Raw genomic sequence first — 18,526 nt, forward strand, 5'->3', positions numbered from 1 at the left:
TAAAATATGTTATTTCCAAAATTTTACCATTTTTATTTACCACCTGCTTAATATATTTGACATTAAATCTAATAATCACGATAAAAAATAAGTAAACAAAGCTATGTAAACGCATGCGCCAAACCTGGATTATTCTCTGTTTTATATGGACACTAGCGACCCGCCCCGGCTTCGCACGGGTGCAATACTGATACTAAATTAAATACACTACAGAAAAATATGAACGTTGTATATAAAAACATAGCGGCCCGCTCCGACTTTGCACGGGCATAAAATATATATGCCTATGTCACTCAATGAAAACATGATTAAAATCGATCCAGTATTTTTGGTTCATTCATTACTGCCCTTGGCCTGCACGCATTAAATTTGGAGTAAAACAATTCCTCTTCCCCTATACTTACTATGAAGATTTCCTGCTATCTTTGGAATATCTAAATTCATACAATTTTTATTACATTACACATTTTTAAACGCAAATTTTAAATTTGTAATATCTCCGAAAATATTTGTTTAATTTACATGCTATAAGGAACCATATTGATCTATATTAATTGCACACTGTATTTAAGGTACTTAATTCGATAAGGATTAATGCCGTATTGCTTAAAATAGCTTCGTAAATAAGCCATTTTCTCACGTAAAAAGTAAACAATAAAAATGGTTAATGTGGGTTATCCCTAAAAGATAAACATATACCATCGCGGACTTTTTTGTAGACCTTTTTATGGTGTACAATACTGTAGTACATTAATTTGATCTAACTCGTAGAGTTAGGCAGCGTTTTTGCTAATTGCTAAACAAGCCTAAAAAATAGGTTAATTTACGACATCACGTTAGAAACCTCTAAAATTAGCAATGTTGCCTTAGTATATTATGCATGTATTATACATATAAACCTTCCTCTTGAATCACTCTATCTATTGAAAAAAACCGCATCAAAATCCGTTGCGTAGTTTTAAAGATTTAAGCGCACATAGGGATATAGGGACAGAAAAGGCGACTTTGTTTTATACTATGTAGTGATACGCCAAATTCGAAGATGTTGCCGAATAATGTATCCTTAGAAAAATAGCCATTTATTCGGGTAACCCAACTGAATAAGATTAAAATTAAATACATCCTACCTGCTCGTGGTACATATATGTTGAGGTAGAGACAATCCTCGCTCTGATTCGTCAGGAGAGGTAAAAGTTTCTCCAGATAGAGCAGCCGTCCCCGAGGAAATTCCAGAAGAGCTTCAGAACGATTTCCAATATCGGGGGGTCTTTGAGGACACACTGCACTAAACCGGTCTGCTAATCTCGTATTTTTCCATATGGATGGTGTTACAGGAGGCATGTACCTGCAAAGGGAAAGAAAATAAAAATAACGATCGGTCCCTTACTGTTATCTATTTAAATATTAAATTTTGTAGTTGAAATATTAGATATTTACGGGAATTCATAATACTATTGTTTCTTTTCATACTACAACGTGGGGCAAAAGTCCCACTACCTTTTTGATAATGTAACATATAACTTTGCTTATAGAAAAGATTAGTAAGTTTGGTTTCCATAAAAAGATTATTTGGTGTTTACATTTTTTTTTATTCGTTATGATTGACTTCTGGCTGTTTTTAAGGCATTTCTCAATGGCATCTTGCAGCATCTGTGGCTGAATTACTTCACTTACGTCATAAATATTGTCTTTAAGATGTTGAATCGTTTGAGGCTTATTCGGCCTGTCAGATGTCATACCGTACTATCAAAACTTCGCATGTAAAGGATAACTTGTGATTTTGTGAAACACTGGACGATTTCAAAGGCTAAATGTGAAAAATGTTATATAGCTACATATAATATAGATACCGTACAATTATATACATATAAAAAAGAAAAAAAATGTAATACGTTTTAGTATATTAAGGGTTATATATTTTTTTAATTTCAGTTCTTATAGAAATAATATTTATTATATTTTGTCATAATATTTAAGATAATCACAATATACAGTCATAAAATAAGTTATTAGTTGTCAGATTAGGTAGCGATTAACCTATTTTGAAAATATTTCATACAAATTTTAAGCAGAATTTAAATAAACTCCGTAATTATTATTGTTCCTTATACGTTAACACTGAAATATGAACTATCCCACGGAAGACACTCTATAATTAACCGACTTCGAAAAAGGAGGAGGTTCTATGTTCGGCTGTATATATTTTTTTAATGTTTGTTCGCCGATTTCTCAGTCAATTTTGGTCCGAATTTCAAAATTCTTTTTTTATTCGAAAGAGTGTACTACCGAGGTGGCCCCATTGGAACCAAGTCAGGATCGGATGGGGGAAAGGGGCGAAAATTGAGCGAAACGCTCAAATTTCCATGGCACGTTCAAAGTTTTCACATATTTTTTATCTAAAATAATCAGATATTTGGTTATAATGTTATTGCTGAGCTGATATGACGGAAAATCGAAAGTCGTTCAGTTTGCTTGTTAAGCACTAACTATAGCATATTAGATTTCGTAGAAATGGTTGACAACTGCTTCTATGGTGTACTAGTTAAAATGAAGGTAGCGGGTTTAATACACGGCGGAGAGGACAACTTTTTGTTGTTTAGTTAGAACATTTTTTAAATCATCTAGGCTAGGTAGCGGACCCCGGGGCTTGAAACGTTCCTTATTTCAATCATTGTTTCTATATTCCCATTTTTCCTCATACCGCCGCACCTTTAGGTCCACCCATTGTGATTTTTAAAAAAATAACTGCCTAAGTTATCGAGTAAATATGTAAAAGGTATTGTACACTAAAAAGAGAAAATAAAATATTTTTAACAAAAAAAAATTGAACCGACTGACCGACGAAAAATTAACCAAACATAATATTAATTTACATTTGTTTTGTTGGTAATTTAATTTTTTGTAGTTGTGACAAAATTATATCAAAATATATATAAAATATATTTTTATACTGTTCAACAAAATAACAGTTAAATATTTAAATGTTACTTCAAGCCAGTGAGGACTCCAAGTAATCTTGGGAATTCAATCAGATTTAACTATAAGAGTCTTTAAGTTGATTATATTTGAACAAACTAGTTATATTTATATATTTTTTATAACATATTAGATACGCTTAGTAAAATCTTAATTTACAATTAATTCATTACTATGCACTTGGATTAATTAACAAGCAAGATGAGTGCGAGAAAATACATCAAAATACATCAATATGTATTCCTCAATTATTAAATTATAATAACTTATAGCTATAGTTTACACTAAAGGTATACACTTTATATAAGTTCATATGGTTTCGTTCGATTCAATCTACTGACATCCTGCGCGCTGTCCAGCAATTGTAGTGCTTCCACGTTAGAATGATTTAGTAAAATGTTTTCGTGTTTCAAGGCGAAATCTATAGGGCCATAAAAGAGCTGAGAGATCTAATCCAAATCGAACAGAACCAAGGCATTCAAGAATACGTAGAAAACTTGACATCAACTGAGGCTACAGACTATTCGTTGTGGAAAGCAACAAAAAAGCTTAGGAGATCCCAGCAGCATAACCCACCTATTAAAACAAGCGAAAATAATTGGGCGAGAAGCAATAAAGAGAAGGCCGACATTTTCTCAAAACACTTAAAAAATGTTTTTAAACCTTTCCAGTCTCAGCTACATAAAGATGACGAAAATAAAATTACTAGCTTTCTAGATTCGCCATTTCAAATGGATTTACCGCACGAGAAATTAACGGTCAAAAAAGTTAAACATACAATAATGAGAGAGATTAATATTAAAAAAGCTCCTGGTTATGACTTAATTACTGGCAAAATTTTAAAAAAACTATCAGAAAAGGCTATAAAACTATTAACATATATATTTAATGCTATGCTACGAATTAATTACTTCCCTAGTATCTGGAAAGTAGCTAAAATATTAATGATACTTAAACCAGGAAAAATACCAGAAGATGTGACCTCCTACCGACCTATAAGTCTATTACCAATAATCTCGAAAGTTTTCGAGAAATTATACATAAAAAAACTAAACTATATAATAGAAAAAAGAAAAATTATTCCAGAACATCAGTTTGGCTTTCGCAATAAGCATGGGACTATAGAACAAGTGCATAGACTTGTAAACCAAATAAACGCTGACCTAAATGCCAAAAGATATTGTTCGGCTGCTGTCCTAGACATATCTCAGGCTTTTGACAAAGTATGGCATACGGGCTTGCAGGTTAAACTAAAGAAACTTCTCCCTCATCCGGACTATCAGCTACTAAAATCGTATCTCACTGACAGACATTTTATTGTAAATCAAGGCGATGAACATACCGAATTAAATCCCATATATTCAGGAGTTCCGCAAGGTAGTGTACTGGGTCCAGTACTGTATCTTCTGTATACGGCTGATCTGCCCACCACAAAAATAACTACTGTGGCAACATATGCAGACGATACAGCAATCTTAGCATCCCATGAAGATCCAGTCACAGCATCAATAAACCTACAAACCCACCTGGAGCAAATACAATTATGATTGAAGACATGGCGCATTAAAGCCAATGAGTCAAATTCCACGCATATAACGTTTACCCTGCGTAGAAGAACATGTCCACCAGTAAATATCAATCATCGTCAACTCCCCCAAGCAGAGCATGTTAAATATCTTGGTATGCATTTAGATCGACGCCTAACCTGGAAGAAGCACATACTCTCTAAACGGAAACAACTAGGACTAAAATTATATCAAATGTATTGGCTCATTGGGCGCAAATCCAAGTTATCATTAGATAACAAGGTATTGCTGTATGAGTCTATACTCAAGCCCATTTGGACATATGGAATTCAACTATGGGGTACCGCTAGCAAATCTAATATATCCATCATTCAACGGTTTCAAAATAAGGTGTTGCGTGCCATTGTTGATGCTCCGTACTATATTTCAAATAAAGTGATACAACGCGATATTCCTCTAGAACCTATAACGAGTATAATCCAACGTGTTTGTGTGAAGTACTTCGAAAGAGTGTCAGTGCATCCCAATGTACTCGCTAATCAGCTAAATATGCGACGTGATAGTGAAGTGCGTAGACTAAAACGTTTAACACCACCTGATCTGATTACTGGACATATGTAGAGTTTAGAATAAGCATTAGAATAAGACTAATTAATTAAGATAATATTTTTATACAGAAGATTGCTTAATGAAGTGATTTTCTACATGCCATGTATATATAATATAAACAGAAGAAATACTTATTGCCAATAGAGCAGATTGTGGACTCACGAAGAGTAATAAAAAAAAAAGGCAAAATCTTGCAACTTCGCAAATCCATTTGATTTTCAGGTCATCGTCCAGGTCTTCGTTGGCAGCATTGTATGACTAGTTAATTTGAAGTCTTAGTGCAACCCCATGTTTGCACCCCATAGGTCCAAATTGGCTTTATAATTGTATTATAGATGAACCTCTTTGATTTTAGATCAAGTTGAGAGTATCTTCCGGCTAACCAGTAGAGTTGTTTTATTTTGGTTCAAATGTGTTTTACTTTTTGTCTAACGTGATGTTATATTTATAAATGAATTTTCTATCCCATCATCAGACAGACAACCCAATATTTTAAAAACTCTTAATAGAAAAATTGATTAACGTAACAGGAAGTGGTAAATTGTTTATCCAAATTAACAGACCGTACTCCTCCCTTATCAGAGCGTAAATATTTCACGTTAATTTCACAGAGGAGAAAATTATATTTGAAAATCTCATTTTAAATATTATAATTTCGACGATAGGGCTTCGAGATGTCTTCGTCGAGGGGCCTTTCCCCTTCGTTTGGCTTAATTTTAACCCCATAGTCAATCTGAACAAACGAACATAGATGGTAATAGGGGATTTTGCGGATTGTTTGTAGATTTTTCGATTGCGAGTTTGCCTCGGTTACGGGCAAACTTCATTTTGTTTTATTGTTTGTATTTGTATTGAGTTGACGACAATTAGAAAAGATTATTCTTAATAGATATAATTATATAAGAGTGATAATCGCCAAAATACTGTAATTAGTGGATGAATTGTAACAGGTTAATTCAAAAGTCCCCGGCCTGACAGATAGATGGCGCTATTATAATTAAATCGATATGTTTTTTAATCCTAACCCTCACTAGTTTGGGAATTATAGCATTTTGAGAGAAGGAATTTTTGTTATTGTGAAAAAATGGATAAAAACGAATTTCGCGTGATTATAAAATATTGCTTTTTAAAGGGAAAAATACAGTGAAGCAAAAACTTGGCTTGATGCCGAGTTTCCGGACACTGCCCCAGGAAAATCAACCATCAAGGATTGGTTTGTTAAGTTTAGACGTGGTGAAATGAGCACCGAGGAGGGTGAACGTAGTGGACGTCCAAAAAAGGTTGTTACCGATGAAAACTTTTAAAAAATTTTTAAAAAATAGTAAATTGAAATTGAATGAAATAACATACACCCTACAGCTATCAACTGAACGTGTAAGTCATATCATTCACGAATATTTGGGTATGAGAAAGCTCTGTGCAAAGTGGGTCGCACGCAAGCTCATTTTTGACCAAAAACAATGACAGGTTGATGATTCGGAGCAGGGTTTAAAGATGATCCAGCCTAATAAACCCGGGTTTTTGCGTCGATATATGACAATGGATGAAACATGGCTCCATCATTTCACTCTGAAGTCCAATCGACAGTCATCCGAGTGGACTGGTCACGATGAACCCGCTCCAAAGCGTGGGAAAACAGTCGGCTGGCAAGGTAATAGCGTCTATATTTTGGGATGCGCATGGAATAATTTTCATTGACTACCTTGAAAAAAGAAGGATCATCAACGGCAACTATTACATAGCGTTATTGGACCGTTCGAAGGACGAAATCGCCTAGAAACGGCCGTATTTGAAGAAAAAGAAAGAGCTACTTCACCAAGACAATGCACCATGCCACAAGTCAGTGAAAACGATGGTAAAAATCGATGAATTGGACCTCGAATTGCTTCCTCATCCACCGTATTCTCCAGATCTGGCCCCCAGCGACTATTTCCTGTTCTCAGATCTCAAAATAATGCTCGCTGGGAAGAAATGTTCGTCGAATGAAAAGGTGATCGACGAAACTGAGGCGTATTTTGAAGCAAATGACAAATCGTACTACAAAAATGGTATCGAAATGTTAGAGGGTCACTATGATACTGATTATAGTGACCCTCTTTCTGAACTTTTCGGTCACCTTTGAAGAGAATTATGTTTGAACTAATCAACTAATTTTGCCAAAAAAATGTGATTCATCCTTCCTTCTTTTTTTCATCCTTTTTTTCTCTGACACAAATTAAAAAAAAATAGTCGAACCGTGCATTTGACTGAAAATAATAATTACTATTTTCAGTCGCTAGTTTTTCGACTACCGACTGTTTCGGCTGTTTTCAGTCGGTAGTTCCCAACGCTAATTATTATACATTGAATATTTGAAAATTAGATTCAATTATTCCGAAATGAGACAGTCATCTTATCTACACAGAAACCATCGAATAAAAGCCGACATCGCCGCAAAAGTTTCCCTTTCTGTTCCGATATTATTAACTTCCTTCCAATTCGGGCGAACTTACGAACTGGGTAAACATCGGAATACTATTCAGTAGATAGACCGGAACTGTTCCCAGCGAGGGCGGGTATATCTTGGCAACGCTCTCAGATTATAGAATTTAATTTAATTTTATTATTTCGGGCGATGGGGCCGACCGTTCCGGGTCCTTTAACAAATTTTAAACAAATTACTTCCTTCTTTTTCCCGGCCATTCTTTAATCAGTAAATATTTTGATTCGACTCCTACGTTTTTTGTAAATATATAACCGTTTAATGATGTATATTATTTTAAACAATTTATTTATATAAATTACACACGCTAATCAGTACAATATAGTCCTTCCAATAAAGTAGCTAATACATAAGATAATTGTAGGAAATAATATTGTAGAGTTTGAAAGATGTATGTGCGTGCATAGATATGTGCGTAATTGTTCAGAATATACATGAGCATTTGGTTAAAATTAGTGTTGGGAACTATCGACTGAAAACGGTCGAAACAGTCGATAATCATAGAACTAGCGACTGAAAATAGTCGACTGTTTTGAACTGAAACAGTCAATAGTAAATAGTAACAAAATAAGTCGGGCGAAATGGGAATAGTCGACTGAGAATAGTCGACTGAAACAGTCACTGATAAAAAGTAGTGAAATCACGAAATCATCGACTGAGATAGTACCCAACACTAGTTAAAATGTACGAGGAGAGTTTGTTTTATTTAAATTACTAGCGACCCGCCCCGGCTTCGCACGGGTGCAATGCTGATACTAAATTAAATACACTACAGAAAAAATATGAACGTTGTATATAAAAACATAGCGGCCCGCTCCGACTTTGCACGGGCATAAAATATATATGCCTATGTCACTCAATGAAAACATGATTAAAATCGATTCAGTATTTTTGGTTCATTCATTACTGCCCTTGGCCTGCATGCATTAAATTTGGAGTAAAACAATTCCTCTTCCCCTATACTTACTATGAAGATTTCCTGCTATCTTTGGAATATCTAAATTCATACAATTTTTATTACATTACACATTTTTAAACGCAAATTTTAAATTTGTAATATCTCCGAAAATATTTGTTTAATTTACATGCTGTAAGGAACCATATTGATCTATATTAATTGCACACTGTATTTAAGGTACTTAATTCGATAAGGATTAATGCCGTATTGCTTAAAATAGCTTCGTAAATAAGCCATTTTCCTAAAAAAAAAGCCATAAGCCTAAAAAAATAGGTTAATTTACACGTTAGAAACCTCTAAAATTAGCAATGTTGCCTTAGTATATTATGCATGTATTATACATATAAACCTTCCTCTTGAATCACTCTATCTATTGAAAAAAACCAAATCCGTTGCGTAGTTTTAAAGATTTAAGCGCACATAGGGATATAGGGACAGAAAAGGCGACTTTGTTTTATACTATGTAGTGAAGTGATGGTGAATTAAAATAAAGTATATTTTCTGGTCCATAATTAAGGAAAATTATTTAAAAAAACAGTGAATTCGTTGAAAATCTTAGCATGAAAGAGTTAGCTGTTTGATTATCCCTAAGAAAATAATTCATGGCCTTTAATCTTAAAACCGAAAATGCCGACTTTTCAGTGAATGATTTCTTACAAACATTTGAAACGATGCAGAATGTCTTTAAAAATACCATTCTTGCATTCCTATTTTGATTTTTCCCGCCTAATCTTGGAATGGTAAGTGATGAACAAGGAAAAAGGAAGATAGAATGCTAAAATGTGAGCAGATTATTGGTGGTTTGTAATGAAAGGTGAGTATACTATTCCTTTCAGAATATATGGCACATTTTTTCTATTGACTACTTAAACCTGAGCTATTTTTTATAAAATTAATAAATATGATATCCAATTGTCATACTGTTTTTACTTTTTCATAGTATTTTAATTTATCAACATTAAAATGGTAGGTGTAACAAAAAATCCGTTGAAAATTTTGTGTTCAGCAGGTACAAATTGACCATAAAGACGTCTGCTTTTACCAACTAGGGGTTTATCTGAACTGGAGCTACAGTTTAACATGGGCTCCGTTCCACGATCTCCAGCATTAAGACTACCGATTGGCGAGTCACCAACTTAGAGATCATCCCAGAAGACATCCGGTCTTACCCAGTCTGGTTACGGGCGTGACTGGGATCATTTTCCTTGTCTGATTTTGCACTCTTGCCTAGGACAGTCGCAACAGTGTTATTTTTGAGACCGAAATATGCTTACTGTTAGGCAGCGTAAACATCGTAAATCTATTGGACGAAATTTCGTTAGCCAGTTGAATGTTCCTGCGATTGGCAAAAAATCTGACGTGCTGACTTTATAATTGGCTAGGTAAAACGTTGAACGAGAATCTATTTTACGATATCGCCCCCGTTACGTATCGATCTTTGGGCAAAAAAATCCGGGCATTTCGTAATACACGAATTTGCTTTTATGCTACGTCGGTACGATCGTTTCGAATTGAAAGGATGAATTTAAAAGCCAAAATATTTCGGTTTAATAAAGTGCGTAGCGCGGAACGTTCTGCATGGATATAAGCCGTCAATTTATCATTTAACTGCTTTTAGATGGTATGTTATTGATGAAATATATGCAATATCGGGTTTCGAGCTTAACCTGTAAGCGGAGAGTGAATTGCTAATAATTTTGCAGTAAGAAATGGTTTTTGTCTTGGTAAGTATGTCATACGTTTAGAATATCAAAATATATTTTTTGTGCATAAAGGAAAAATGATCTTATCGATGAAGACTAATTAAATTATTTTTGTTGTCATCAATCAATAGCCGATACTTGGGGAGAATGGCTACTTCTCAGATAATAAGTTACTGATGATTCCATAAAACTTCTTCACAAATTCTCATCAGTTTATTTTTTTTATTTAATTAATATATTGTTACTAGTCGTTTCCGTCTAACCTACAATTTGTCTTTATGATTATAAAGACTGATAATTATGACTTAAATCTAGGTACATAACTAGGAGGACCCATCGGCTCTATCTCAGTCTCTGGTGAAATAATGTTTATACATGTCACTGCTGAATTTTTTAATATATGCATCTCACTCACCACAAGATCAAATGGTTTGATTCTTTTGGGTCTGTGTTCTATTTTGATGGTATATAAAAGCTGCAATACTTCAATATTCTCATGAGAATGAATCTTTCCTCAGGCCCCCTTTCAATTCTATTGATTTCTTGACCGATTGTGTGTATCTGAAGATCTCGACCTATGTAATCAGTCCTATAGTATTTGGGTGCACCCACAATACCTCTCAGGACTTTGTTCTGAAAAAATTGTATGTTATTTATGTTACTCTTTGCAAAACATCCCCATAATTGAACTCTGTATGTCCATATAGGTTTCAATATTTGCTTATATAATAGCAATTTATTATGTACTGATAATTGTCATTTTCTTCCATATAGCCAGTACATTTTCCTTTATTTCAATCCCAGTTTTTTTCTTTTCTTCTTTATATGTTCCTTCCAGCGAAGTTGGAATCGAGATTCATTCCGAGATATTTAGCGTTGTTGCTATATGGAATGGTAGTATTATTTAATGTTATGGGTGCTTGTACGGTCTGTTTATAGGTGAACTGCACATGTTCAGATTTACTTTCATTAATTCTGATTTTCCAAGCTTGTGTCCAGTTATTTATATTGTCACTTGCCTGTTGTAATTTTCGCGAGGCTTCTTTACTATTGTCTTTGACAGCTGTAATTGCAGTATCATCAGCAAATGTAGCCATCGTAATATTTTCTGTTTGTGGTATATCACAAGTGTAGAGTAGATAAAGCATTGGTCCCAATACACTTCCTTGTGGTACACCTACTTTAGATTCTTTTATTATGGAGTAAGCTTCTTCTTGTTTGACTCTAAACATTTTGGTTATAATTTATGATTGTAATAGTTCGGTGTGTTGTTTTGGTAGCATTTTCTGTAGTTTATGAATAAAGCCTTCATGCCAAACCATATCGAAAGCTTGTGCTACATCTAAAAATATGGCTGAGCATACTTTTTTACTTTCGTAGACGTTTTCAATAACATCTGTTATTCTGTGGACCTGGTCAATTGTTGAGTGCTTGTTAATAAACCCAAACTGGTGTGTTGGTATTAGATTTTTCCTCTCTATTCATCAGTTGATGATCGGCTACAGATTTTTCACTTTTTGGTGAGTTCCTTATTTATTTTTTGAACTTGGTCCAATTCCTTTGTTAGAATTCTTTGTTCAATTAGAAGCAGATTCCTGCAATATTTCTATGTTTTCTGATATTATATTGTTAATGTTTTAAAAGCAAACTGTGCGTATTTTCCAGTGAACTACTTCAAGTCAGCAATAATATTATACCCAAATTTCTGATTATTTTAGATAGAAAAATAGGTGAAAACATTATACGTGCCTTTAAAATTTGAGGATTTCCCTCGATTACACCGATAGGGATATTGTTATATCCGCCAACGGTAATGTCCAATATTTCTATTAAAACTAAACAATTATAAGGTTCCTTTGGTGCAAATTCCTCACTCATTATATAAAGGGAAAAACCTATTATCTTTATTTTTTCTATGAAGAAGTTCAATTTATTTAATTATGAAATAGTTTTTTTAGAAGTTTACATTATTTCGTAATAGGGATATGAATCTTTCCGCCAACGGTAATATGCAATATTTCTATTAAATCAGTATAATTATACTGTTACTTTGGCGCAAATTTCTTAATCCTTATATAAAGGGAAAAATCTATTTTATTCAAGGAAAATACTGTTCAACAAAAATCTAGAGTGATTGAAATATCACCTATTATTGCACCTATCATTCCAAATTTTAATTTTTTACCATATTACATTACCAATCTTGAAAACAGTCGACTGAAACCGTCACTAGTAAAAAGTAATTAAATCAATCGAACCAAAAATAGCGACTGAAACAATCAATTGCTAAACAGTCGATAGCAAATTTCAGTCGGAAGTTCCCTTCGCTACTTTTAAGTGGTTACATTATTAATTTGTTGAATTCGGTTCAATTGTTATGTTCAAAGTATTCTATATTAATTAATAGCCACACGACATTGTTTATGCTAACGCCATTAAAAACCTAAATTATTTCAGCTGCGCACTTTATTTCCATACGAGCCACTCGAAGAGAATACAATAATTTCGCGTATTACCGTTCCACGACGGATATTTTTCCGGGGAATGCGAGAGTTTGCGTCGACAACTCTTCCAGATTATGAAATTTAATTTAATCCCGGCGTTGGGAGCGGCGACGTAGCCAGTCTAAGGCCTCTCTAAATAAATTTAACATAATTTCGTCGCTCATTTTATTCCGGCGTTTTAATGGTATGCGGGTTCGGAATACTTTGGCTCCTCTATCTCTTTTTTTCTCCGACTAGGTTTTGAAGTGTTAAGACTTTCGATGTTCGCTTTTTTAACCGACTTCAAAAAAGGAGGAGGTTTCATGTTCGACTGTATAGACTTTTTGTTAATGTATGATCGCCGATTTCTCCGGCAATTATGTAACAATTTTCAAAATTATTTGTTCAATAGAATCGAGGGACAATTAAACTTAGATTTTTAACACAAGACGTTTCAAAATAAAATATGTACATTATAATCGTTGTAATAACAAAATAAATATGAACAAATGCATTATTTAACCTATCTATTACATGTTTGTTATATTCTACTATATACACAGAATTTAGGACATGGGACGGTCCTCCTACTGTTGCGATAGCCGCGGGTTCGAAATACTCTTTTAGATGTATAATTTTTTTTAATATCGTGTGTTATCCACCAAGAGTAATAGGCTATATTTCTAATAAAACAAAGTAAATATAGGATTACCTTGGTGCAAATTAAATTTAAAATTATTTATATATTATCTTATTCTAGAAAAAATTATTTTAAAGAAAAATCTATTATGTTCATTTTCTTTATAAAAAATCAATCAATAGGGATATTAATATATCCGCCAACGGTTATATGCAATTTTTCTATCAAAATTGTATAATTATAGCCTTACTTTGGTGCATATCCCTTTCTCCTTATTCTAAAGGAAAATCAATTACCTTTCCTTATTTTTATAAAAAAAAGAATTTATTTAATATAGAAATATTTCTTTGGTCGTTTACATTATTTTAGATGTTTATATTATTTGCTAATAGGGATATAAATATACCCGCCAAGGGTAATATGCAATTTTTCTATCAAAAATGTATAATTATAGCGTTACTTTGGTGCATATTCCTTTCTCCTCATTTTAAAGGAAAAATCAATTATCTTTGTTTATTTTTATAAAAAAAACAATTTATTTAATTATAAATATTTCTTTGGTTGTTTACATTTTTTTAGATGTTTACATTATTTGCTAATAGCGATATAAATATATCCGCCAACGGTAATATGCAATTTTTCTATCAAAAATGTATAATTATAGCGTTACTTTGGTGCATATTCCTTCCTCCTTATTTTAAAGGAAAAACAATTACCTTTGTTTATTTTTATAAAAAAAACAATTTATTTAATTAAAAATATTTCTTTGGTTGTTTACATTATTTTAGATGTTTACATTATTTGCTAATAGGGATATTAATATATCCGCCAAGGGTAATATGCTATTTTTCTATCAAAAATGTATAATTATAGCGTTACTTTGGTGCATATTCCTTTCTCCTTATTTTGAAGGAAAAACAATTAATTTTGTTTATTTTTATAAAAAAAACAATTTATTTAATTATAAATATTTTTTTGGTTGTTTACATTTTTTTAGATGTTTACATTATTTCCTAGTAGGGATATTAATATATCCGCCAAGGGTAATATGCAATTTTTCTATCAAAAATGTATAATTATAGTGTTACTTTGGTGCATATTCCTTTCTCCTTATTTTAAAGGAAAAATCAATTATCTTTGTTTATTTTTATAAAAAAAAACAATTTATTTAATTATAAATATTTTTTTGGTTGTTTACATTTTTTTAGATGTTTACATTATTTCCTAATATGGATATTAATATATCCGCCAAGGGTAATATGCAATTTTTCTAGCAAAAATGTATAATTATAGTGTTACTTTGGTGCATATTCCTTTCTCCTTATTTTAAAGGAAAAATCAATTACCTTTGTTTATGTTTATAAAAAAAAACAATTTATTTAATTAATAATATTTCTTTGGTTGTTTACATTATTTTAGATGTTTACATTATTTACTAATATGGATATTAATATATCCGCCAAGGGTAATATGCAATTTTTCTATCAAAAATGTATAATTATAGTGTTACTTTGGTGCATATTCCTTTCTCCTTATTTTGAAAAAAAAATCAATTACCTTTGTTTATTTTTATAAAAAAAACAATTTATTTAATTATAAATATTTCTTTGGTTGTTTACATTATTTTAGATGTTTAGATTATTTACTAATATGGATATTAATATATCCGCCAAGGGTAATATGCAATTTTTCTATCAAAAATGTATAATTATAGTGTTACTTTGGTGCATATTCCTTTCTCCTTATTTTGAAAAAAAAATCAATTACCTTTGTTTATTTTTATAAAAAAAACAATTTATTTAATTATAAATATTTCTTTGGTTGTTTACATTATTTTAGATGTTTAGATTATTTACTAATATGGATATTAATATATCCGCCAAGGGTAATATGCAATTTTTCTATCAAAAATGTATAATTATAGTGTTACTTTGGTGCATATTCCTTTCTCCTTATTTTAAAGGAAAAATCAATTACCTTTGCTTATGTTTATAAAAAAAACAATTTATATAATTAATAATATTTCTTGGGTTGTTTACATTATTTTAGATGTTTACATTATTTACTAATATGGATATTAATATATCCGCCAAGGGTAATATGCAATTTTTCTATCAAAAATGTATAATTATAGTGTTACTTTGGTGCATATTCCTTTCTCCTTATTTTAAAGGAAAAATCAATTACCTTTGTTTATGTTTATAAAAAAAAACAATTTATTTAATTAATAATATTTCTTTGGTTGTTTACATTATTTTAGATGTTTACATTATTTACTAATATGGATATTAATATATCCGCCAAGGGTAATATGCAATTTTTCTATCAAAAATGTATAATTATAGTGTTACTTTGGTGCATATTCCTTTCTCCTTATTTTGAAAAAAAAATCAATTACCTTTGTTTATTTTTATAAAAAAAACAATTTATTTAATTATAAATATTTCTTTGGTTGTTTACATTATTTTAGATGTTTACATTATTTACTAATATGGATATTAATATATCCGCCAAGGGTAATATGCAATTTTTCTATCAAAAATGTATAATTATAGTGTTACTTTGGTGCATATTCCTTTCTCCTTATTTTGAAAAAAAAATCAATTACCTTTGTTTATTTTTATAAAAAAAACAATTTATTTAATTATAAATATTTCTTTGGTTGTTTACATTATTTTAGATGTTTAGATTATTTACTAATATGGATATTAATATATCCGCCAAGGGTAATATGCAATTTTTCTATCAAAAATGTATAATTATAGTGTTACTTTGGTGCATATTCCTTTCTCCTTATTTTAAAGGAAAAATCAATTACCTTTGCTTATGTTTATAAAAAAAACAATTTATTTAATTAATAATATTTCTTGGGTTGTTTACATTATTTTAGATGTTTACATTATTTACTAATATGGATATTAATATATCCGCCAAGGGTAATATGCAATTTTTCTATCAAAAATGTATAATTATAGTGTTACTTTGGTGCATATTCCTTTCTCCTTATTTTAAAGGAAAAATCAATTACCTTTGTTTATGTTTATAAAAAAAAACAATTTATTTAATTAATAATATTTCTTTGGTTGTTTACATTATTTTAGATGTTTACATTATTTACTAATATGGATATTAATATATCCGCCAAGGGTAATATGCAATTTTTCTATCAAAAATGTATAATTATAGTGTTACTTTGGTGCATATTCCTTTCTCCTTATTTTGAAAAAAAAATCAATTACCTTTGTTTATTTTTATAAAAAAAACAATTTATTTAATTATAAATATTTCTTGGGTTGTTTACATTATTTTAGATGTTTACATTATTTACTAATATGGATATTAATATATCGGCCAAGGGTAATATGCAATTTTTCTAGCAAAAATGTATAATTATAGTGTTACTTTGGTGCATATTCCTTTCTCCTTATTTTAAAGGAAAAATCAATTACCTTTGTTTATGTTTATAAAAAAAACAATTTATTTAATTAATAATATTTCTTTGGTTGTTTACATTATTTTAGATGTTTACATTATTTACTAATATGGATATTAATATATCCGCCAAGGGTAATATGCAATTTTTCTATCAAAAATGTATAATTATAGTGTTACTTTGGTGCATATTCCTTTCTCCTTATTTTGAAAAAAAAATCAATTACCTTTGTTTATTTTTATAAAAAAAACAATTTATTTAATTATAAATATTTCTTTGGTTGTTTACATTATTTTAGATGTTTAGATTATTTACTAATATGGATATTAATATATCCGCCAAGGGTAATATGCAATTTTTCTATCAAAAATGTATAATTATAGTGTTACTTTGGTGCATATTCCTTTCTCCTTATTTTAAAGGAAAAATCAATTACCTTTGTTTATGTTTATAAAAAAAAACAATTTATTTAATTAATAATATTTCTTTGGTTGTTTACATTATTTTAGATGTTTACATTATTTACTAATATGGATATTAATATATCCGCCAAGGGTAATATGCAATTTTTCTATCAAAAATGTATAATTATAGTGTTACTTTGGTGCATATTCCTTTCTCCTTATTTTGAAAAAAAAATCAATTACCTTTGTTTATTTTTATAAAAAAAACAATTTATTTAATTATAAATATTTCTTTGGTTGTTTACATTATTTTAGATGTTTAGATTATTTACTAATATGGATATTAATATATCCGCCAAGGGTAATATGCAATTTTTCTATCAAAAATGTATAATTATAGTGTTACTTTGGTGCATATTCCTTTCTCCTTATTTTAAAGGAAAAATCAATTACCTTTGTTTATGTTTATAAAAAAAACAATTTATTTAATTAATAGTATTTCTTTGGTTGTTTACATTATTTCAGATGTTTACATTATTTACTAATATGGATATTAATATATCCGCCAAGGGTAATATGCAATTTTTCTATCAAAAATGTATAATTATAGTGTTACTTTGGTGCATATTCCTTTCTCCTTATTTTAAAGGAAAAATCAATTACCTTTGTTTATGTTTATAAAAAAAACAATTTATTTAATTAATAATATTTCTTTGGTTGTTTACATTATTTTAGATGTTTACATTATTTACTAATATGGATATTAATATATCCGCCAAGGGTAATATGCAATTTTTCTATCAAAAATGTATAATTATAGTGTTACTTTGGTGCATATTCCTTTCTCCTTATTTTAAAGGAAAAATCAATTACCTTTGTTTATTTTTATAAAAAAAACAATTTATTTAATTAATAATATTTCTTTGGTTGTTTACATTATTTTAGATGTTTACATTATTTACTAATATGGATATTAATATATCCGCCAAGGGTAATATGCAATTTTTCTATCAAAAATGTATAATTATAGTGTTACTTTGGTGCATATTCCTTTCTCCTTATTTTAAAGGAAAAATCAATTACCTTTGTTTATGTTTATAAAAAAAACAATTTATTTAATTAATAATATTTCTTTGGTTGTTTACATTATTTTAGATGTTTACATTATTTACTAATATGGATATTAATATATCCGCCAAGGGTAATATGCAATTTTTCTATCAAAAATGTATAATTATAGTGTTACTTTGGTGCATATTCCTTTCTCCTTATTTTAAAGGAAAAATCAATTACCTTTGTTTATTTTTATAAA

General features: G+C 30.3%; 1 protein-coding gene across 1 annotated transcript in view; it reads right to left on the reverse strand.

The window, feature by feature from the left end:
- The window catches only part of LOC143203020 (neuroligin-1), a 294,443-nt gene that overhangs the window by 228,019 nt on the left and 47,898 nt on the right, over window positions 1-18,526 (reverse strand). The window contains exon 4 of the mRNA XM_076415110.1: window positions 1,128-1,345. Within this exon, the coding sequence (XP_076271225.1) occupies window positions 1,128-1,345 (218 nt within the window). The remainder of the gene's footprint in view (window positions 1-1,127; window positions 1,346-18,526) is intronic.

Source organism: Rhynchophorus ferrugineus, unplaced genomic scaffold (genome assembly GCF_030347505.1).
Source record: "Rhynchophorus ferrugineus isolate W39M unplaced genomic scaffold, kcgeb_rfMv2 rfM9, whole genome shotgun sequence".
Lineage (NCBI taxonomy): Eukaryota > Metazoa > Arthropoda > Insecta > Coleoptera > Curculionidae > Rhynchophorus > Rhynchophorus ferrugineus.